Source organism: Schistocerca piceifrons, chromosome 3, assembly GCF_021461385.2.
Source record: "Schistocerca piceifrons isolate TAMUIC-IGC-003096 chromosome 3, iqSchPice1.1, whole genome shotgun sequence".
Lineage (NCBI taxonomy): Eukaryota > Metazoa > Arthropoda > Insecta > Orthoptera > Acrididae > Schistocerca > Schistocerca piceifrons.
This window is the reverse complement of record NC_060140.1, coordinates 348,392,479-348,417,721: the sequence shown is the minus strand read 5'-3', so window position 1 is coordinate 348,417,721 and position 25,243 is coordinate 348,392,479. Positions and strand designations below refer to the sequence as shown.

The following is a 25,243-nucleotide window of genomic DNA, read 5'->3' as shown; positions in this document are numbered from 1 at the left end:
TTCCTCCAGATAATAAAGATTTTCATCAAAAACTTTGTCGTTGTATGGCATACTGAAAGCTTTCCAGCTTTGGTCTTTTACACTGAAAATACAGTGAACCAGGAAAAAAAACCGTCTTCAGGCCACGAGTGGCCTAGCGGGACCATCCGACCCCCGTGTCATCCTCAGACGAGGATGCGGGTAGGAGGGGCGTGGGGTCAGCACACCGCTCTCCCGGTCGTTACGATGGTATTCTTGACCGAAGCCGCTACTATTCAGTCGAGTAGTTCCCCCGAAAAATTTGTACCCGTGGTCTATGGGTAGCGTCATTGATTCATAATCAATACGTCTTTGGTCCTGGGTTCGATCCCCGCCACTGCCTAAATTTTGATAAATAATTAGCATTGGCGGCCGAAGACTTCCGGCATAAGAAGTCAGCCTCATTCTGCCAACGGCCTTATCAAAGAGGGCGGACGAGCGGCTAGAGGTTCAGGGCTCTCTCTTGTCCTAGGGGTGGGAAATTGCCCCTAAAGGTGGAAGAATCAGCAATGATCAACGACATGAGGATGCAGAAGGCAATGGAAACCACTGCATTAAAGACACGTAACGTGTATCCACAGGACATGTGGCCTGTAATTGAAGAAGTGTCATGATGATCTCTCCATTGGCAAAAGATTCCGGAATAGTCCCCCATTCGGATCTCCGGGAGGGGACTGCCAAGGGGGAGGTTACCATGAGAAAAAGATAGAATAATCAACGGAAGGATAACGTTCTACGAGTCGGGGCGTGGAATGTCAGAAGCTTGAACGTGGTAGGGAAACTAGAAAATCTGAAAAGGGAAATGCAAAGGCTCAATCTAGATGTAGTAGGGATCAGTGAAGTGAAGTGGAAGGAAGACAAGGATTTCTGGTCAGATGAGTATCGGGTAATATCAACAGCAGCAGAAAATGGTATAACAGGTGTAGGATTCGTTATGAATAGGAAGGTAGGGCAGGGGGTGTGTTACTGTGAACAGTTCAGTGACCGGGTTGTTCTAATCAGAATCGACAGCAGACCAACACCGACAACGATAGTTCAGGTATACATGCCGACGTCGCAAGCTGAAGATGAACAGGTAGAGAAAGTGTATGAGGATATTGAAAGGTTAATGCAGTATGTAAAGGGGGACGAAAATCTAATAGTCATGGGCGACTGGAATGCAGTTGTAGGGGAAGGAGTAGAAGAAAAGGCTACAGGAGAATATGGGCTTGGGACAAGGAATGAAAGAGGAGAAAGACTAATTGAGTTCTGTAACAAGTTTCAGCTAGTAATAGCGAATACCCTGTTTAAGAATCACAAGAGGAGGAAGTACACTTGGAAAAGGCCGGGAGATACGGAAAGATTTCAATTAGATTACATCATGGTCAGACAGAGATTCCGAAATCAGATACTGGATTGTAAGGCGTACCCAGGAGCAGATATAGACTCAGATCACAATATAGTAGTGATGAAGAGTAGGCTGAAGTTCAAGACATTAGTCAGGAAGAATCAATACGCAAAGAAGTGGGATACGGAAGTACTAAGGAATGAGGAGATACGTTTGAAGTTCTCTAACGCTATAGATACAGCAATAAGGAATAGCGCAGTAGGCAGTACAGTTGAAGAGGAATGGACATCTCTAAGAAGGGCCATCACAGAAGTTGGGAAGGAAAACATAGGTACAAAGAAGGTAACTGCGAAGAAACCATGGGTAACAGAAGAAATACTTCAGTTGATTGATGAAAGGAGGAAGTCCAAACATGTTCCGGGAAAATCAGGAATACAGAAATACAAGTCGCTGAGGAATGAAATAAATAGAAAGTGCAGGGAAGGTAAGACGAAATGGCTGCAGGAAAAATGTGAAGACATCGAAAAAGATATGATTGTCGGAAGGACCGACTCAGCATACAGGAAAGGCAAAACAACCTTTGGTGACATTAAAAGCAACGGTGGTAACATTAAGAGTGCAACGGGAATTCCACTGTTAAATGCAGAGGAGAGAGCAGATAGGTGGAAAGAATACATTGAAAGCCTCTATGAGGGTGAAGATTTGTCTGATGTGACAGAAGAAGAAACAGGAGTCGATTTAGAAGAGATAGGGGATCCAGTATTAGAATCGGAATTTAAAAGAGCCTCGGAGGACTTACGGTCAAATAAGGCAGAAGGGATAGATAACATTCCATCAGAATTTCTAAAATCATTGGGGGAAGTGGCAACAAAACGACTATTCACGTTGGTGTGTAGAATATATGAGTCTGGCGATATACCTTCTGACTTTCGGAAAAGCATCATCAACACAATTCCGAAGACGTCAAGAGCTGACAAGTGCGAGAATTATCGCCAATCAGCTTAACAGCTCATGCATCGAAGCTGCTTATAAGAATAATATACAGAAGAATGGAAAAGAAAATTGAGAATGCGCTAGGTGACGATCAGTTTGGCTTTAGGAAAAATAAAGGGACGAGAGAGGCAATTCTGACGTTACGGCTAATAATGGAAGCAAGGCTAAAGAAAAATCAAGACACTTTCATAGGATCTGTCGACCTGGAAAAAGCGTTCGACAACATAAAATGGTGCAAACTGTTCGAGATTCTGAAAAAAGTAGGGGTAAGCTATAGGGAGAGACGGGTCATATACAATATGTACAACAACCAAGAGGGAATAATAAGAGTGGACGATCAAGAACGAAGTGCTCGTATTAAGAAGGGTGTAAGACAAGGCTGTAGCCTTTCGCCCCTACTCTTCAATCTGTACATCGAGGAAGCAATGATGGAAATAAAAGAAAGGTTCAGGAGTGGAATTAAAATACAAGGTGAAAGGATATCAATGATACGATTCGCTGATGACATTGCTATCTTGAGTGGAAGTGAAGAAGAATTAAATGATCTGCTCAACGGAATGAACAGTCTAATGAGTACACAATATGGTTTGAGAGTAAATCGGAGAAAGACGAAGGTAATGAGAAGTAGTAGAAATGAGAACAGCGAGAAACTTAACATCAGGATTGATGGTCTCGAAGTCAATGAAGTTAAGGAATTCTGCTACCTAGGCAGTAAAATAACCAATGACGGACGGAGCAAGGAGGACATCAAAAGCAGACTCGCTATGGCAAAAAAGGCATTTCTGGCCAAGAGAAGTCTACTAATATCAAATACCGGCCTTAATTTGAGGAAGAAATTTCTGAGGATGCACGTCTGGAGTACAGCATTGTATGGTAGTGAAACATGGACTGTGGGAAAACCGGAACAGAAGAGAATCGAAGCATTTGAGATGTGGTGCTATAGACGAATGTTGAAAATTAGGTGGACTGATAAGGTAAGGAATGATGAGGTTCTACGCAGAATCGGAGAGGAAAGGAATATGTGGAAAACACTGATAAGGAGAAGGGACAGGATGATAGGACATCTGCTAAGACTTGAGGGAATGACTTCCATGGTACTAGAGGGAGCTGTAGAGGGCAAAAACTGTAGAGGAAGACAGAGACTGGGATACGTCAAGCAAATAATTGAGGACGTAGGCTGCAAGTGCTACTCTGAGATGAAGAGGTTAGCACAGGAATGGAATTCGTGGCGGGCCGCATCAAACCAGTCAGTAGACTGATGACCAAAAAAAAAAAGCTCCTCAATTGGCATCACGAGGCTGAGTGCACCCCGAAAAATGGCAACAGCGCATGGCGGCTGGATGGTCACCCACCCAAGTACTAGCCCAGCCCAACAGCGCTTAACTTCGGTGATCTCACGGGAACCGGTGTATCCACTGCGGCAAGGCCGTTACCGAGTGCGCCAGAGGAATACCGAATTTGGATGTCTTGCACGGCGTTGAAGAACAGACATGTGCTCAAGAGGACGTAATGGAAAGATGGAAATTTATTACTGTCAGTGTGATCACACACAAGTTCCTATAAGACGATTAGTAATTGCGATTTCCTGTTCCGGCAGAAAAGGTCTAATTATCTTTATTCCCTTCGTTGATTCTATCTATCATTTACATATGTATTCCTTTCGTTGAAAATACGAAGTTTCTATAGTTAGCACTTACCTTAGCATTTCTCCCCTTCTGCAGAAGGTCACATTTCTGTTCATCTGATCTCTCATGCTTTTCAGCGTTGTCGTCCGACGTGTTAAGACGACTGTAATTTACATTCTCTGTGCTTCGCGTGATAAAGTCGTGTACGAACTTTGCGTCCACTAAGTCTATCATAGATCCTTTTTTCGTTCCAGTTTGATTTTCTTCATGTGTTTCCTCTGGGTTGCCAGTTTGTACTGAGGAGTCTTCATTGCTTTCTACGCTTTGATAACTCTCCGAATATTTTATAGGTCTCATAACTGCCATTCCAGGGAACAACAGAAGACTGATTGCGAACAGTATACCCTGCGTCATTCTGAAGCCGACCGACGCTACGAGTCTCTGCGCCACGACCGGGATGCCGACGGTCCCCAGCCCCACGACGAACTGCACCAGGCCCATCACGAAGGTCCTCCTGCGGTCGAAGTAGCTGTTGAAGCACGTGAACGTGGCCGGCATTATCAGTCCTATACCGATACCTGGAACAATGTATCCAACCATCAGTTCTTCTGTAGCGACTCATCATCCTTCTGCTACATAGTACTTTCTACATTTGTAAGACAGCTACTTTTCATGCATTAGAGCTACTAGTACAAGTAGAACCATTGACCCCTGACTTAGTGTAACTACACCTTGTTATAATGAAGGTCATGATCCAACGAATAAATTTTATAACGCTGTGTTATAACAATTAAAAAGAAAATTAAGAGAGTAGCCCACATTTACATATATTTCGCCATTTAAGGAATGGTGGACGTAGGATTCATATTTGAACATTAGTGAACTAAAAGACCACTCGTAACAACTACCAGGATTAGTAAGCGTAATACCGATCATTTTATGATCGATCATTGCTATAGTGTTGGGCATCCCTCCCTATAATTGCAATAATCAAATTTGGATAATGAACAGCTGCTGATAATACACCTCAAAATCATTTGAATCATTTCGAAAGATCTGAAAATGCATGGTGTGTTAAATGACACTGAACACACTGACTTAATTTATTGTGTAAAATAGGAAAACTTACAATTACAGTCTGAGCCAAACCTTTTCTCCGTTCACCGACTCGTCATTAAGACCTGCCTTCACAGATGTAATCCCGTACAAAGAACGGTGTATTTTTTACTATAAATAAGGGGAAACCATCTGAGAACTGAAATGCTTTATGAGCTTTGTTAAGTGCGGCTTAAGTAGACAAAGGCAGGAATTTGCCACATGTGAACACGAAATGACGGCACACAAAGCATGCTCGAGCGAGGTGGCGCAGTGGTTAGCACACTGGACTCGCATTCGGGAGGACGACGGTTCAATCCCGTCTCCGGCCATCCTGATTTAGGTTTTCCGTGATTTCCCTAAATCGTTTCAGGCAAATGCCGGGATGGTTCCTTTGAAAGGGCACGGCCGATTTCCTTCCCAATCCTTCCCTAACCCGAGCTTGCGCTCCGTCTCTAATGACCTCGTTGTCGACGGGACGTTAAACACTAACCACCACCACCACCAAAATGTACGTAAAAATTCAATAAATGTCTTTGGACAGTGGAAATGATAATTAAAATATGCTGTTAGATTGTACTGGGTGGTTGTAGTTATGTGCAGCTATTCACGCAGGTCTATTGTTGGTCTGTAATTGTCGTATGGCAGCGAAACTTTCTAGATATGCTAATGAGCTAATGAGGAACAAACTTACGATGGAAAAAAAATAGTTCCAAGTTTGGCCACTAGCTGCAAATCTGGCGCTGTGCGGCATCTCGTCAACGTCTGTGATGCTCATACTACACAAACAGTATAAGCGACGATTAATAATAAAATTACATTACGCCTTTCTGACTTGTTTGACCTTTTCTGCCCACATCTCTTTCCTAATCCATTACATATGGAAACATTTCTATATGTCTTTCCTGCATTCACAGTACCAGATTTGCACCTGGTGATCAAATTTGAACTTATTTTTTTTCAGCGTAAATCGGTACCGGATTACCACATTAGAATATCTACCAAGTTGCGTTACCAGATGTTAATTACAGCCCACGTTTGACCTCTGTGAGTAGCTGCACTTTAACTGTAACCACCTGGAATAATTGTTCCCAAAATCGAGTTAGTAGCGATCACAAGCCATTTGGCTTCCAAATAATATCTGCACATTAACTGAGTGTGTTAGCAATCGCAAAGACTTAAATATGTTTATGTGATATCTTTAAAGGCATAATTGAGCTGAATTGATGAAGAAAGTGATTGAGTTGACTGCAAAATGTTGCGAGTAGTATGATAGGAAAGCGATTCTGTAACCAGCTTCAGGCTCAATGAATTCACAGAGACGCGAATTTTTTAACATTGCGTACTTGGATACAAGCTCGCCTAAGAAATTAATAACAAGTTGCCTACACGAAATTAGTGAAAATAAAGTCATGGAACACGAACGCTACATTGTTGAATTGTTAGCAAAATCTTGGCAATGAAGAGACACCTGAATAACCGCAAATAAATGCAACGGTCTCACCGCTGACTGCAAACACGCAGTATTGCATCTAACATCCTGCTATAACCATACTCTCGACCGCAACAGACTGTATCAAGGCGAACCGCAGGTGTCAACTTTTAACCGCCAATGCAGTGATCGGCTCAAAGCGCCCGGAAGCCGTCAGAGGTGATCATGCTTCCTCTACAACAGCCCAGAGAGACAAATTCAAATAATTTATGCTGTAGGCTATATACCGATACTGGTTACAGAAACATCTTTGCCAGGTACCAGCAGAGGAAAGTTCGCGAGTTACTGACCGAAAAATGTTAAAAACTGAAAGAGGCTATCTAACATGCAACTTTCACATTGTTGGAGACAGGGAAAAAGCATCTGCTTACCTTCCATACGATAATGGCAAGAAACAAAACCGTTAGATGACTTAAGATTCTGACTACAGTTTCAAATTTTCAAATAGCAGGTGAAAACCATACACCTTCAGCTGCTGTTACGCTAAAGACCTATTTGTTCAAGTAGTGTCCGCCCCGATAGCTGAATGGTCAGCGTGACGGACTGTTGTCCTCAGGGGCCCGGGTTCGATTCCCGGCTGGGTCGGGGAGCTTCTCCGCTCAGGGACTGGGTGTTGTGTTGTCTTCATCATCATTTCATCCCCATCCGGCGCACAGGTCGCCCAATGTGGCGTCGAATGTAAGAGGGTGAGTCAAATGAAAACCTTAAATTTGTAATAACAAATCTAAATTTAACGCCGTTATCCTTTAAGTTGGTAAGCGTACTACAAACAGCGTGCAGAATCGCCTGTAGGTGGCAGCATAGTGCAGATGCACACATACCGTCGCAGTATTAGTATAAAGATGGCCGCCCCACTTGCGACTTGTACCAGGGAAGGACGGCGTTCTGTTATTCGGTTTTTGCGTAGTGAAGGTGTGAAACCTATTGAAATTCATCGACGAATGAAGGTTCAGTACGGTGATGCATGTTTGTCACAGCAGCAAGTCTACGAATGAAGTTCGCAAATGGTGTGACTTCAGTGGAAGATGCTCCTCGTCCAGGTCAGGCACAACGAATTGTGACTCCACAGAACATTGCACCAATTGAAGCCATAGCGGAAGAAAACCGCCGAGTGACACTGAATGCCATTGCAGCAGGTTTACAGATTACTCATGGGTCAGCACACCACATTGTGCATGATGTGCTCCAGTTTCACAAAGTGTCTGCAAGATGGGTGCCACGGCAGCTGACTCCTGAAATGAGAGAACTACATGTTGATGCTTGTGAAGAACTTCTTCGGCGCTTTGAACGAGAAGGTGATGGCTTCCTTGCAAGAATGGTTACGGGGGACGAATCCTGGGTTCGCTTCCACCAACCTGCATTTTGAGTGTCTTCCTCATCCACCATACTCACCAGACCTTGCACCAAGTAATTTCCATATGTTTGGGCCACTCAAAGATGCATTGGGAGGAGAGAAGTTCCGTTCTGATGAAGAGGTACGCCACGCGGTGCGTGAGTGGTTGCGCGAACTACCAAAAGAATTTTTTTCTAAAGGAAGTTATGCACTTTGTAAGCGCGGGAGGACCTGCATTGAGCGCGGCGGAGATTATGTTGAAAAGTGATACAGCTTTGTACCACTTCTGCGCAATAAATAATATTTAAAAAATATTTAAGGTTTTCATTTGACTCACCCACGTAATAAGACCTGCACCAAGGCGGCCGGACCGGCCCCGTAAGGGGCCTCCCGTTCAATGACGCCATACACTCATTTCCATTTTTTTTTTGTTTACATAATTCTAAATTAGTACGGTCTGTTAGTATTCTCTGCTTTTCGTGTTTACTATATATTACAATCGTGTGTTCTTTCACGATATTTGTCGTATGCAGTCCTTGATGATAGAATTAAGACACTCGAAAGAAAATACTCGCGTTACCACTCAGTGGATCTTATTAGAAGAGAAAAGTTTGTTTTGAACGAGTCGCATGGAAGATTCATATACCCTGAGATGACAAAAGTCATAGTATAACGATATGCACATATACAGATGGCGGTAGTGTCGTATATACACGGTATAAAAGGGCATGACATTGGCGGTGCTGAAATTTGTACTCAGATGATTCACGTGAAAAGGTTGCCGACTTGATTGTAGCCGAACGAAGGAAGTTAAACAGACTTTGAACGAGGAGTGGTAGTTGGAGCTAGACGTATTTGACATTCTGTTTCGGAAATCGTAAGGGAGTTCAATATTACGAGATCAAGAGTGTGCCGACAATACCAAATTCCATGCATAACCTCTCACAACGGACGAAGCAATGACCGACGGCTGTCATTTAACGACAGAGAGCAGTGGCATTTGCGTAGAGTTGTCAGTGCTAACAGACTAGCAACACTGCGTGAAATAACCGCAGAAAGCAGTGTGGGACGTACGACAAACGTATTCCTTACACCAGAGTGGCGAGATTTGGCGTTAATGGGCTATGGCAGTAGACGACCGACGGGAGCGCCATTGCTAACAGCGCGACATCGTCTTCAGTGCCTCTCATGGGCTTGTGACCCTAAACGACTGGAAAACAGTGGCCTTGTCAGGTGAGACCCGATTTCAGTTGGTAAGAGCTAATGTTCGGGTTCGAATGTGGCGCACACCCCGCGAAGCTCTGGAGCCAAATTGCCAACAAGATACTGTGCAAGCTGGTGGTGGCTTCGTAAACGTGCGGACTGTGCTTACGTGGAATAAACTGGGTCCTGGTTGTGTTCGGTTATTTATGGACTTCATGTTCCCAAACAACGATGGGATTCTTATGGATGACAATGCGTCATGTCACTGAGTTACAGCTGTTCGTGATTGGTTTGAAGATCATTCTGGAAAATTCGAGCGAATGATTTGGCCAGCCAGATCGCCCGACAACACTTTAGCAATTATGGACGGCTTCAGAGGCAGCGTGGCTCAGCATTTCTTTAGAGGACTTCCAACGACTTGTTGAGTCCACGCCACCTTGAACTGCTCCACTGCGCCGGGGAAAATGAGGTCCGATACGATATTAGGAGGCATTCCATGACTTTTCTCACCTCAGTGTGTATTGTTAAACAGTAGTTATCCTATTACACGTCCTTGGGCTACCCTAGAAACTACGTTTATGTATGTCAATTTTTTTCTGTTAAAAGCGAATGTTGGTTCCTATCTGCCAGGAAGTCTTGAACCCAGGTGCAAATCTGGATCGTTACTCGGTAATCTCGTAGTTTCTTCACTAAATGGCAGGGCTAGATTGTGCCCAATGCCTTCTTGAAATCAAGGGATGCGGCATCAATCTGAGCACAGCCCTCTACGGCGATGTGGATCTCTTGGAGGAACAGAGCGACCCGGGTTTCGCAAAATGTCTACCTGGGAATCCATGTTGATTTTTATACAGGAGAGCTTCGTTCTCCAGAAACGTCTTAATGCGTGAGCATAAAACATGTTCCATAACTCTAGGTCAGAGGCACGTGCATCTATCCTACGACCCTCCTTGGCAACGGGAACGGCCTGCGCTGTTCTTCAATCTCTAGGTATCCGAACATTAACAGAAGCGAGGTACCACTCACGCACCGCCCTACCACACACTGACAATAAGAGACAGTACGTTAGAGCGGATTGCTGACTCTGCTGGCGCTGCGGAGGAGCTACGGCTCTGTGCCAGAGGTGTAAAAATTCTCCTTCCAACCTGCCTACCCATATCTCTGTCGCAACCATTCAAGTATCTCAACCTTTCGCAACGGAGACATAAAAGTACATGTGTACTAACAAGTGACGTCTGTCGGCTCGAGCAGCAATCGGTATTTAAACATCTGTATACAGACCCATCTCAGATTTCTAACCACGCCTGCGAATGCGTATGACTGTTTCTCTTGGTTTGTACACAACAGCGCATGCAAACTTGTAGGAGAAGGAGGGGGCGGGGTTAACAAGCCATTCAGTCAGTTACCTCAGCTAGTAGTTGACGTGTCTGGTACACGTGTGTCACCACTGTTAGCCCTATACAGCAAAGAAGAACGAAACCATTAATGTTTGGAACGTTTTAAGTATTGAGGTATTCCAGTTAAGTTGGCATTATCGTACGGGAGACGGTGCAGGATAGGATGATAACAGTTTCGCGGTGTTTTTGGTGGATCTGATTATTCAGAAACACGAATATTCATTTCACTGCCCAACTGAAGTTACATTGGATAGGACGGTGAATGATGAAAACGACTTCATAGACGATAACGCGATTAATAGTGTTCAAGTTTGTAGTGCTAATGACAGTGGCGAAAACAGTATTCCTCAAAGAGAGGCTAACTCTTCTGGTGACTATTAACTTTCACTAGAAAAGGAATCCCGACAAAATTTTCCGAATAACATCTAGAATGTATTTGTGATGATCATCATACGCCTCCACGGAGAGTCGCGACCTACAGCTATTACTGAACAGACATCCACATATAAAAATCACATCGAATATCAGAGTAATATTAGATTATGCAAGAAGAAAGTCATAATGAACTCCCATTTTGAGGATACTTGACAATCAAAGAACTGGAGATAACATATTCTATCCCAATTTAACACAGCAAGGAATGATGGAAGATGTTCCCATCATTGGCACTTGGGATTTTGAGCAATTGCAAAAAGCAAGAGAAATTGGACAGACAAAGCTTAAATGTCCTGCAGCTTTCACAGCACGTCTCAAGAAAGAATGCAGAATAGGCCGTACACGCGTCACTGCTTTCGTGACAGTCACATGTGCACAGATAGACCAAGATATTCACCAGTTTGAGGCCCATTTTGTCAAAGAAGTAAACCTGAAAGCTGCAGGTTTCCAGATATAGCCACACTACTTGTCGAACACTGATCAAGGTGGGTTACTTTATGAACTAACTTCTGGTGCGGCACTATTTTTTTTTTAAAAAAGGGGGGGGAATCAACAATTTCATTGGATCAGTCTGCAGACAATACAACCCACAGTTATACAATAGATGTTGGGCTTTCGATTAGTGGACATCTGACAAACAACTGTATATTCTTCTCTGGAAAAAAAGTGGGAACTAACCAAAACATCACTTGTTAATGACACTGTCGAAAATAACTGGAAGTTTATACTACTTTGTGATTCTTGCAGATCACACAAGGAAACAACAAAAGTAAATGGTGCATTTGCCGGTAAAGACATTGGATACATGATCATGCCGCCAAAAACAACAAAGTAAGTACAGAATTTGGATGTGTATTTCTTCCGGAAATATAAAATATATGCAAGAAGAAAATAGACTCTATAAGGTCTCTTTGCACTGACTTCGAGACTAAATTAGGATACAAAATTTTCATAATGAAAGTGCTTTATATTATTCATAACCAGCTGTCTATTCCAGTGTACTAGCCTACACTTCAGCACTCCTGGCATGTGGCTGGGTACAATACTCCAGTACATGTTGCTGAATTCAAGAATGTGATTCAAGTGGCATTTGATTTTACAGCTCAGGAATGTGATTCTGAGGACTCTCTAGATAGTGCTTGCGCCTAATGAGCCTGTTGTGATTCTGTATATTGTTCCACGCATTTTGTTGTGGAGCCTCATGTACACTTTTAAAGTTCGATGGTGGGAAAACTAAGGGTAACACAATAGTATGCTTTCACCATCCTAATCACAATGGTGCGTAAAGCTTCTAAATACTATTGGAAGACTGAATTCCTTTTCGATCCGGGAGACTTTTCTTGTAAGCAAAGTGGTTAAGGCAGGCCAAATACGGTTTCCGCTAGCCTGGCAAGCTTCACGGTAACCGTTCAACCTGCAATGCCAGCGCCTGATAACATGCTGCGCTTTCAATCCATCGCGACTAAAGAATTGTCAGATATATGAGTCCGTTGGTAGTTTTACTGCAGCTCATTTATCACAACGGTAGGGGCAGCAAAATGAACGACTCAGACTTAAAGGAGACTGAGAAGAAATTAAGAGCTGGTGAATATATATCAGCTACGAAACAGAGTGCAAGTGTCAGCAGGTTCAAATAAATCGGGAGGCGTATCGCAATGCAGATTGTGTAAAATCTTTCTAAACACTCATTCGGGATCCTCGAGTATGGTACGACTCGTCTGTAAATTAGACCAGCAATTTCCTCATTACATAAATATTTCGAAAAAGGACAAAGACTTAGTGGCTGACAAGTGTGTGGCCATTTAGCAGTAACGTGAGTTGCTGTCTCGTCTTCGTTCAGGAACAGTGATTCAGCCTCCACGGAAACCTAAACCTCCGTCGTTCACTGTACACTGTTCAGGAAAATCAGCCACCTATTCGAACAACTGGTTGCCATCCACGACAGTGATTCACACCCAGAAGTTCGCCTTCCTCGAAATGAAATCTGCAATATCACGTTGTCTTCTCTCAAAGATTACAAAGTAGTATTAAACTCACAAGGGGAGGCCACGACGTTCGTATCATGTATTTACTGAAGACTGTGTACACATTTAGTAGTCCATTCGGAGAAGATAATGTACAAGTAACGAGTATTTTCAACATTTCGCGCCTTGTCAGCAACTGTATAAATATTAATTTTAATTTTAATAGCTAGCTGAGGCTTTTGGTTACTAATACAAGTAATGAGGCCTACTACTTAGGCGATTTCGGGAAAATATCAAGATAAGTTTTACGCGTGAATGTTGCACCGGTGCGATGGACGAATGCGTACGAGGTGGCGGTGGTCACGTTGTTAGCGTTCTATACCGTAATCGGTGTATCGCTGGCTCGAGCTATGCTAACTGGGTTTAATTTACATTTTGCGTTGCACATGGTTTGAATCCAAATTGTCAGAAGAAAGAGAATGTTTTCAAAATGTCAATACTAAAAAAAACCTGAATACTCCTTCTGTATGCGGGAAAACTGAATTCATTATTCATTTGATGTAGTAGATGCCATTGTAATTTATGTTTTCCATGTCCCTACGAAGAGTGTGATCCTACAACTTATAATGCCGATAGCACATCCAACGATTCAACAAGATGTACTGAAATTATCCTTTTTTCTAAAATATACCTCCCCTACTGTTACAATATTCAGGTCATTGAAATAGATGTGGTATACACGTAATACACAGTTCTGATAATTCATCTACGCAGTTCATTAGTTACTATTGCCCAGAAGTAGTCGGGAGATTAGAAGTGGAGGAGCACTGAATTAGATCACGGACAAACAAACTTTACAACCTGTCTGTTGAAGATAAAAAGCAGCATGATTATACACCAAAAAGTTACGCAAAATAAAACGCTTCAGATGGACTATAATATCTGTGAAACTGATACGAAAGCGAAACCCTGGCTGATTTCAACAGTAAGTTCACATTGACCATTGACCCAATGGATGCGTAATACATCAACCTCCTTGCTGAGCTACTAACAATATTCCTCGGTGAACGAGCAAAAGACATTATAGGACCAATAATACCACAGACAGCCAAGAAATAGGTAAACTTCCTTGATGTCTAAACAGCAGGATGCCTGGATAAAACATCGACCGTCTGGAGCAATGGACCACCTGGGATTAATCTTCTCTGAAGTATTCAGTTGCATGAAGCCTGAAAACGGGTCGAGGTCGCTGCAATTCCGAAGCCTGACAGGGATGGGCGACCACCAAAGAGCTGTCAACCAAAAAGCATTCCTTCTGGGCAGACAAAATTGTTTGAGAAGCTATAAGTAATGCGTCTCAAGAAGCACAATGAAGTGCATGGGCTCTTCCCTGAAGATCAGTTCGGCTAGTAGAATAAGCTATTCAAGCCATGGAATGTCATGAGTATTCCATCTTCCTTGATGTTTCATTAGCTTTTGATTCTGTGTGGCACTAGGGCTTCTTACACAAATTACTTGTACAATAGATCCTCACGTCACACGTCAAGTTACGAAGGCTGTTCGGAAAGTCTCGAAATGAAAACCACAGTGAAAATCAAAACTTTCTTATTCGCAACAGTTAGCTGCACATTCCAACTACCTCTCTAAATAGTCGCCGCCCCGACTTAGACATTTGTTGTGGCGTTGTACAAATTTTTCAGTACCCTGGTCACAGAAAGCAGCCACCTGTGCTTTCCTCTACTTCTCTAGGCTGGTCTGTCTTTCGTTGTTTGTGCCAAAATATTGTATTCGTAACCAGCGGTTCATGTGAGCAGAGATGAACAACGGAGGAAGCCAATTAAGGGCTGTATTGTGTGTGATTAAAGACTTCCCATCGAAAACGCTGCAGGAGCGTCTTCATTGCCCCTGCAGAATGCGACTGAAAATTGTCTCGAAGAAAGAGACCAATGACATTTATGTATTGTGGGCTGCATAGCTTCAGGTGAAATCTCCCGCCAGACTCACATACTTGACGGGAGACACCGTTCTACACTGTTGATCTACGTGATCAGTTTGCACTCTGAACGAAAAAGAACGACGCGAAGCGATCGATAGGCACACTAAAGACACTGTCCAACACAGCTGCGCAAAGCTCCATCGGATTTTCACTGTGGTTTCCATTTCGTGCCTAATTGGACCTTACTCTCCGAATACGCCTCGTACTACGGAGTTACCTGCAAGGTAGATGTTTCCGTATAAGGGCTGACGACAGAGTCGCCAATCGTCGTCTGATCCCGGGAGGTCTGAACTCGGCTGACTGTTGTACATGCTCTGCACAATGGACCTACCTCAGACTGAGAGGTAAAACCAACATTGCATGATGACGACACTCCAGTGTTCACGTACAGCATGAAGGCCGACATGGTGCGCCGGCGACTTCAGTAGGTAGCCGACAACCTCGCCTAGTGGGCAGGAAAATTACGGCTCTCACAGAACTCCCCGAAAAGCCAGAGTATTGTAATTACTCAGAAGGTGGTGACTAAAGACTTACAAAAAATAGAGGTGTAGGTTGAACACGTCCAGTAGTCCTACAGGAAATGATCTTGGCATCATGTCTAACTGGAGACTGACATGGAACCAACACTTTATCCAGATAACTGAGTGAATTTTATGCTATCTTAAATCTCAAGTTTTCTCTCCCTTGTCACCTCCGGTGGGTTCACGATATACACTGAAGAGCCAAAGAAACTGGAAGACCTGCCTAATATCATGTACTGTCAACTCGAGCACTCAGAAGTGCCGCAACACGACGTGGAATAGATTCGTCTGATGTCTGAAGTAGTGCTGGAGTGAACTGACACCATGAATCCTGCAGGGCTGTCCATAAATCCGTAAGAGTACGAGAGGGTAGAGATCTCTTCTGAACAGCACTTGCAAGGCATCCAAGATAGGTTCAATAACGTTCATGTCTATGGAGTTTGGTGGGCAGCGGAAGTGTTTAAACTCTGAAGAGTGTTCCTGGAACCACTCTGTAGCAATTCTGTACGTGTGGGGTGTCGCAACGTCCTGCCGGAATTGCCCAACTCCGTCGCAATGCACAATGGACATTAATGGATGCAGGTGATCAGAAAGGATGCTTAGGAACGTGTCACGCGTCAGAGCCGTATCTAGAACTTTTTCCAGTCTCAGCGATCTCGCATATTTGATGCTTTACCGGATTCCTGATATTCACGGTACACTCGTCAAATGGTCGGATGGGAAAATCTCTACTTCATCGCGTCCTCGGAGATACTGCGTCCCATCGCTAGTGCGTCTTCAACACCAAGTTCAGACTCACTTAAATCTTAATAGCCTGTCGTTGTAGCAGCAGTAATCGATCTAAAAACTGCGACAGACACTTATTGTCTTATATAGGCTTTGCCGAGCGCAGACCCGTATTCTGCCTGTTTACATATCTCTGTGTTTGAATATCCACGCCTATACGAGTTTCTTTGGAACTTCAGTGCAAAAAGCTACCTTGTTGCCAATACTGGAATACACTGCTGTTGTATGGGGCAGCGCAGTAAAATGGAACCTACCGATGCTGCAAAAAGTAAAAAACCGGCACAGTGAAAGTACCTTCTTAATGTCCTACAATAACTACCCTGATCCTCTGCGATTGCTTCAAGAACTCGACACGACAGTTCTTCTACCCACTACCCACTACCCTTATCCGCAATGCAAAATTTCGCACACTGGGCTCCAAGGTCCATCTGTGCAAGATAAAGAAATGGCATGATCTATCTTGAATGATGAGCATTACTGCACTACCTGTCGAGCACGAAATAACGACACCAACGACTACAATTAATACCCACAACATCTGTTATACCCAATGTTCCACAGTTCTAGTTACATAAACCGTTACAGCACTAACTGCCCAGCATGAAATAACATCGCCAACGACCCTTCATTGCCCAACACGAAATTAAAACGTCAACGTCTCTAACTACTCAACACGCAATAACAACGCGAACGACTCTTAACTGCCCAGCACGAAATAACAGCGTCAACGACTCTACCTGCCCAGCACGAAATAACAGCGCCAACGTCCTTTAACTGCGCGGGATTAAATAACAGTGCTAACGACTCTAACTGCCAAGCACGAAGTACCAACGCTAACGACTACAATTAATGCCCACGACATCCGTTATATCTTTCAAGGGTGGTGATTATTATCAATGTTTAACACTTATTTTACGACGCCTGGTGACCGAATGGAGCAGCAGTTCTCGTTTGTGAATTACACACTTAGTTGAGGGAGTTCTTCCTAGATGACATGACATTGGTTATCATGTATTTCGCTTTTCCTGTTGTCTGTACATTGCAGTTTGCTTGTTGGCTTGCAGCATTTTGCGCGGTTTAGTTGGTGTACGTTTTGATGATCAAATTTTTCACATACATATTACTTTTATTTTCAAGTAAGTACACTACTGGCCATTAAAATTGCAACACCAAGAAGAAATGCTTATAATAAACGGATATACATTGGACAAATATATTATACTAGAACTGACACGTGATTACATTTTCACGCAATTTGGGTCCACAGATCCTGAGAAATCAGTACCCAGAACAACCACCTCTGGCCATAATAATGGCCTTGATACGCCTGGGCATTGAGTCAAACAGAGCTTGGATGGCGTGTACAGGTACAGCTCCCCATGCAGCTTCAACACGATACCACAGTTCATAAAGAGTAGTGACTGGCGTATTGTGACGAGCCAGTTGCTCGGCCACCATTGACCAGACGTTTTCAATTGGTGAGAGATCTGGAGAATGTGCTGGCCAGGTCAGCAGTCGAACATTTTCTGTATCCAGAAAGGCCCGTACAGGACCTGCAACATGCGGCCGTGCATTATCCTGCTGAAATGTAGCGTTTGGCAGGGATCGAATGAAGGGTAGAGCCACGGGTCGTAACACATCTGAAATCTAACGTCCACTGTTCAAAGTGCCGTCAATGCGGACAAGAGGTGACCGAGACGTGTAACCAATGGCACTCCATACCATCACGCCCGGTGATACGCCAGTATGGCGATGACGAATACACGCTTCCAATGTGCGTTCACCGCGATGTCGCCAAACACGGATGCGACCATCATGATGCTGTAAACAGAACCTGGATTCATCTGAAAAAATGACGTTTTGCCATTCGTGCACTCAGGTTCGTCGTTGAGTACACCATCGCAGGCGCTCCTGTCTGTGATGCAACGTCAAGGGTACTCGCAGCCTTGGTCTCCGAGCTGATAGTCCATGCTGCTGCGAACGTCATCGAACTGTTCGTGCAGCGTGTTGTTGTCTTGCAAACGTCCCCACCTGTTGACTCAGGGATCGAGACGTGGCTGCACGATCCGTTACAGCCATGCGGATAAGATGCCTGTCATCTCGGCTGCTAGGCCGTTGGGATCCCGCACGGCGTTCCGTATTACTCTCCTGTACCCAACAATTCCATATTCTGCTAACAGTCATTAGATCTCGACCAACGCGAGCAGCAATGTCGCGATACGATAAACCGCAATCGCAGTAAGCTACAATCCGACTTTTATCGAAGTCGTAAACGTGATGGTACGCATTTCTCCTCCTTAAGCGAGGCATCACAACAACGTTTCACCAGGCAACGCCGGTCAACTGCTGTTTGTGTATGAGAAATCGGTTGGAAACTTTCCTCATGTCAGCACGTTTTAGGTGTCGCCACCGGCGCCAACTTTGTGTGGTGGTGGTGGTAGTGGTTAGTGTTTAACGTCCCGTCGACAACGGGGTCATTAGAGACGGAGCGCAAGCTCGGGGTAGGGAAGGAGTGGGAAGGAAATCGGCCGTGCCCTTTCAAAGGAACCATCCCGGCATTTGCCCGAATCGATTTAGGGAAATCACGGAAAACCTAAATCAGGATGCCCGGAGACGGGACAACCTTGTGTGAATGCTCTGAAAAGCTAATCATTTGTATATCACAGCATCTAGTTCCTGTCGGTTATATTTCGCGTCTCTAGCACGTCATCTTCGTGGTGTAGGAATTTTAATGGCCAGTAGTGTATTTTCATACGTAAATTTATTTCAAGCTATTTACCTGCAGCGCAGTAGTTATGTAAAACAAGTTCGTTTATTCTATATTTTTGTTCCTTTGATCTAGGTTACCGCTGTTAACCACCGTGCAACTGGGACGTAACTTCCATCCAGTATGGCTACGAAGTCTTTTAGTGACGATGAAATTCGAAAACTTCTTATTGAGGACCTTACATCAGACTGAGACTATGAAATAAGATTGTTTCAAGACTCTGATAGTGACCCTGCACACGAAGCCAAGTGTGATAATATTATATCATCATGTTCTGAAGAAAGTAACAATCAATTAGATGATAATTTATCGGAAAGTAATAGTCGTGCGATAATAAATGACCAAAACTCCGTCGATTGATAATTCTTTAGCCTCTGAATCACTTTGTCAGTCCAGACATGGATGTTAGAGATCACCATTGGTTGTAGCAATAACATTTGTGGCAATTAGTTCTTCAAACGTTCGGTCAGATAAACCAAATAATACTGCTACCTCTGCCAGACCTGAAAGTGTACCTGTTGTTCAGAATGATCTTCCAAAGTGGAACGAAAATTTCAGAGTTGTAGCACTGCCTAATTATGTGGAAGAAAGTGGTTCTACAGCTGTTTTTACACAGATGTCAAATGCGTCAATACATACAATAGTCTTTTTAATTTTTTAGTGATTTAATGGTAAAAAGAGTGACATTTCACACCAGTCTGCATACTACACAAAAACGAAAGCCTTTCATGCCACCTAGCAAAGACGGGATAAGAGTTTTCTTAGGTATCAATTTATTTCTGTGTGTCAAAAGGTTACCAAGTTATTGAGATTATTTGTCTTCATCTCCAGATTTAAACGAGTTATGTATATAAGAGTTGATGACTGTAAAACGATTCAGATTTTCCCTGAGACATACACATTAAAATGGCAACTAGATGCCTAAAAGAGGACAACCCAATTTCGACAAGCTTTATAATAGAAGGCCACATGGTGAAACGTTGAATGAAAGGTTTGCAGAATGTTACCAGTCTTATCAAACAGTAGCGTTTGACGAGTCAGTGGTATAATTTAAAGATAGAATCTCAATGAAGCAGCACATGAGGCACAAGAATGTGAAAAGAGGCTATAAAATATTGATGCTATGTGATGAATCTGCATGTAATTTGAAGTTCCAGATGGATACTTCAAAATTAGCTAAAGAGAAGTCTGAAATGCGACGGGCTGTATGGGCAGTGACAGATTTATGTGAAGAACTTTAGCTGAAAATCATGTTTTCAAATGTAAATTCTTCATGTCTTATAGTCCCTTTGTCCTACTAAAAGCCCAGAAAATGTTTGCATTTACAGCTGTGAGCCATACACCTAAACTCCTCCCCAAAGTAAAGGAAGATAAAAGGATAAAGTGCTTGGGCTTTTACAGCAGTCAGCAACCATGGTGTAGCATTTTACAAGTGGATGAACAAACGAGTTTGGAACCTGATCTTCACTATCCATGACATAAGTAACACCACAACTGTAAAAAGGAAGGAAGAAGATGGCACAACTACTGTAGTGGTATGCCCCCATGTATCAAATGACTGTAACAGGAACTTGAATTTCGATGACAATTTTATCGCGTAAAACGAGACTATTATTATGATCTGAGAAGTAAAAAATGGTGGAATAGACTTACTGTTTTTCACTTTGCTGATTTGTGTGTTGTGAAAGTATTTATCATCCACAATGAAATTGAGATGGAGCAGTTCACGAATAAAGACTTCAGAAAGAAAGTGTATGAAGGACTGCTTTCCAAAGTGATTGTGCACAGTCGCGACGTAAATCAAAACCAGAAGAGAGTAACACTCAATAAACATAGATCACATGTGGACAAACAAATCAGATGCGCAGATGGTGCACATCAGCGAAAACAAGCCACATCTAGAAGATGTACAGTATGTTCCTCTTAGAACCTTGTAGATGTGTTTAATACATATTGTGTCTCTTAGTCTAAGAAAAGGCCTGACTTACTTCCGGCAATTTAATTCTCAATAATTGTGTACATCTGTGCTGGTTGCGTAAATAATTTCCTAAGAAATCTGTTTCACTTTGCATCTCAAAATTTGTCAACAAATGAACAACTAGTGAGTATTACTGGTTGTGGTTAACAAAGGTAACCACAATTTAATTGGCTGTGAGTAAAAAAATAAGCAAAACACTGTAAAACAGTATTAAAAAAATTGTTTTGTTTGTTAGAAGTTTTATAATTTTGACAAATCACACGCTTTCCTCTAAAAAAATGTTTCGCCACTCAGGGAGCTATGCCTAATTCTACATAGTTCTAGTTACGATTGCTCCTCACTGATCATTAAATCCTACAGGGCTAACAATCTGCGAGGTTGTTCACTGATACATTTCATACATTATTAAAGTTTCAGACATTATCTATGGGCTTAAGATTATGATTTAGCGAGCCAGTCGATGTACGATAGGTTGTTTAAGTGTTCGCCAAACGAGAAGCGTAGTTGTGCAGCCCTGTGAAGACGGTCAGTGTCATCTTGGGGTGCGGGAATGTATTACTCATCATGAGGATTTAATACTTCCCATCCCGTGCTAATAATATGTAGTTAATAGTTGTTGTTGAAGTTAATTTGTCAAAGAAATGAATAAATCACTGTCGCTAATTGGTCACCTGAAAATAACTGTCGGAACTCTAAGTGTGTACAATGAAGTTACTCATAATAAATGAACAAGTTTAGAAGTTTATCATTTGTTTGCTGAAATGTATGCACTTTATAATAAATGTACCAGTGATATTAACAAATCAATTTTAACCCAACGGGCACTGAGGTAAGGGGGTTGGTAGCGTCACTTAGTGCATGCTCAAGATGGATAGTATCTACGAAAAGTTTAAAGTGATGAGACTTCTGTGTACAAGACTTTTCATATGGATGAAACATCATTTACAAGCCATTGGCGTATCAATCTTCACCATTTGCAACGCTAACCAGTTGAGGATCCATGCTGGCTGAAAGAAATGAATAATCAGAACACTGTGTGTGAAGTAAGCTTTCCAAGATTCATAACATTCGTCCTGGTTTTATTGATAGTTAACAGTAATAAGTATCTACAGTTCGTAACAGATGTGCTGCCTTAGTTACTGGGAAAACTCACTGAATATAAGACAAACCACGTGATAGCAGCGCGAAGGAAATTTCGCCGACTTCGCACATGTTATTTACTGACCGTTTTAAAAGAACATTTACAGCTGATTGGATTCCTATTTCGAGAATTATTATGAATGCAGTATGTAGAATACTAAACAAATCAAATGATTGCTTATTCAAACAAAACACCTAGAAAGCACTGTCACGGTAATTCAAACTATTTCGCTACCTTCGCCTACTTCACAACCTTTGTAGAAACTGTTAAGTAATTATTAAATTCCTTGAACCTATCATCCGGTCAGAAATGGAATGTTGCCACGTACTACCTGTAATTAATGCTTTATACCATCCCTACTAAACATAAACTCTGTGCAGCTCCTCCACTAACACAGTTGTTTTGGCTATTTAACATCACGTTAGTTCTCATTCACTGAATTCTCCGTTGGTGCTTGACAAAAAATGACAATCATATCAAAAGGGAAGCAGGCTGAGGACCTTATGTGCCTAATATTTGGTCAATCACTGTAACAGTACAAAACAAAATTTAATCGAGAAAAATGTTTCCTTTTTGACAGCGTCTTATTTGTCAGTTCTGTTTGTTTCTGCAATCTCTCCTCATAGCCAAGAATTTTGTCCATTCCTTATTTTACAGTTTTTAAAGGCTTAGTTTTGTTGAGATGTGGAGCAGTCTCAACCACAGAGATATAGTTATGTTTCTCATATATCTTTGTCCAATTTTCTTGTTTATCTTTGTACTATCGCACATCCCCTTCTGTTCTCCATTCCATTTCCAGTGTTGTTGTTGTTATTTAAATCTTTCACGTAAGGTTTCTTCTTATCTGCTATACCTTTTCCGAACTCACTATTCCATACTATTATTTACTATTGACCTTTTCTTTTTATACTTTTTCCACTTACTTAATATTTCATATGCTTTGGTGGACGATGTTATTGTTATAATCTTCCATTCACTATTGTTGTAATTGTTTACTTTTATTCATAATCACATTGATCCAGCCTTTGGTTATGCAAAGAATTATTCTTTCTTTATGTACTGTGTTGACTTTATCTCCTGAGATAGATCATATTTTTATTTAAAGAGACCTGATATTATCACTTAGACTTACTCCTGTACTTTGCATTAGTAGAGTAATTTTGTTGTCTACCATAAGATAAACCATTATAAATATATTTATACTTTACAGGAAAAGAAATTCATTATAAATCTACAAATGTGATGATGTGTGTTTCTTTCACAATAGTGGCATATCTACAGTGAAAACACAAATAATTATCCTACAACAGACAGCAATTCTTTGTACCTTCTACGCAGATGTAACTGTAAAATAATTTGTGAAAAATTCAAGTAATATAATGAAAAGCACTCCCACGCTTGTTTACTGCGAAATGTGATGCGTAACCACCTTTACTATTTTTAATACCTCTCAGTTTCATATTCTATCACCATATATAGACTATTGATATAATACAATGAAATATTTACGAATAAAGCTATGGACTAACTTGCATAAAATGTTTCTGTTTATTGCTGTTATGGAAACATCGTAATATACACTTAATTTTAAACAATTTAAATATCTAACATGTAAAACATGTTCTAAAAATTGAACTAACGTAATTTATAACATGTTGATGACGAAAGCAGATGTGTTACGCCCTTAAAGCAGTATAACGATCAGTCAATCCCACAGCTTGCTAAATATATTGGACATACTTAGTACTTAGTAACTGAAACCACTTACGTCTGTTTTTAGTGGCTAATTATTACTTTATTTTCCTCACCGAGACATAGAGCTGAGAGTATAAAGTGTGTAAACGATGTCGCCAACGCCACTGGTCCTTGTCCTAAAACGAAAAACACAGCTCCCGCCAACGCGATCTGTCTGTAGGAGAATCGCCGAAATAGCTGATTGCACAGCAGACCTGCAACAGGCAGTAACAGAGATACGAAATTCGAGTTTATTTAGATGTACCAGAAATAGACATTTGTATATTTACATCTATGTCTGTATTAAATACATAACCTTAATCTACATGACTGAGTGGCACTACCATTTCCTCCCTTAAATGTAAGCACTACAATTTCCTCCCTTAAATGTAACTGAATTACCGTGGGATTTCATAACAATTGCTATTTTACTCAGCTACATAGTAATAAGATTTTGAACTTTTTATGAAACGTTTTATTTTCTATTTACATAAGATTTTTTAGTTCTACTCAGATAGCCTAAAGCGTGAAAGGTACCAATAACACATCAACACCTTCATTTGTGCAGAAAAGTACAATTTGATAGATTCACCATAAATTCCATTAATGAGTAATTGTCAGCAACATAAAATCAGCCGTCCATGTGTTACACTTACGTCAGGCACATCTGAAAGGGGATTTAAGCGTGGTCATTTTTCCATACTTCCTCTGATGAGCCATGCACGGCAGATGTTCTGCCTTTTAATTTAACTTGAGCATGACCACTCTGTGTTGATTTTAGCTGCACCTGAAGATGGGGCGAGACCCCAAAACACGTTTGTGTAAAACTTCAATAATAAAAAATTTTGTACAACTGTAGCGGAGGTTTCACTTACGGACAGTTTACATAACAGCTGTAGATGTCCCACTAACAGAGATTTATGGCTCCTATTACTGTCATGTTGAAAAATAGGGTTTCTGCCGGTTATTCCCGTCTTTCTTGAACGGTATTTCAACTACGTGACTCGCAGTCTTCTTGAGGAAAGCCTGAAGAATTACATCTGCTGTTATTATTTGGACGTTACACCGCCCGAGCAGAGCTGCTCTAGGTAGCCTACTGCAATTACCAGTAATCTGCCTGATGGTTTCCCGTAGCTGCGTGGAGCAAGCAGAAATGATGACAAGAGTTCTCTAGCAGGCATCATTACCTTTACTTCCTCTCCTTGACTATATTTTACTTTCAAGGACCAATATGCCATGACAGAGCTCCCTAAGCATACTTGAGGCATCTTTTCCTTTATTCGAGATAATATTTTCGGTTACTATATTTGTATATTAATAAAATGCATGATGCAATAGCTGCATATTCCACTGCCTGGGATGTATTTTAAAGTATATTTTAAGAATAATTTAATCTTGTCTACTTTCTAAAAGTGTTTCCTTATACTGCACAATCGAGTGC

At 41.9% G+C, this 25,243-nt stretch overlaps 1 protein-coding gene and 1 pseudogene across 1 annotated transcript in view; both read right to left on the bottom strand.

Annotated features, from left to right (window-relative positions):
• The window catches only part of LOC124788650 (monocarboxylate transporter 14-like), a 66,600-nt gene that overhangs the window by 21,902 nt on the left and 19,455 nt on the right, over positions 1-25,243 (bottom strand). The window contains exons 3-4 of the mRNA XM_047255926.1: positions 23,877-24,017; positions 4,036-4,541 (exon numbers count right to left, since the gene is read on the bottom strand). Of these exons, the coding sequence (XP_047111882.1) occupies positions 4,036-4,541; positions 23,877-24,017 (647 nt within the window). The remainder of the gene's footprint in view (positions 1-4,035; positions 4,542-23,876; positions 24,018-25,243) is intronic.
• Positions 3,656-3,772, bottom strand: LOC124790815 (annotated as a pseudogene).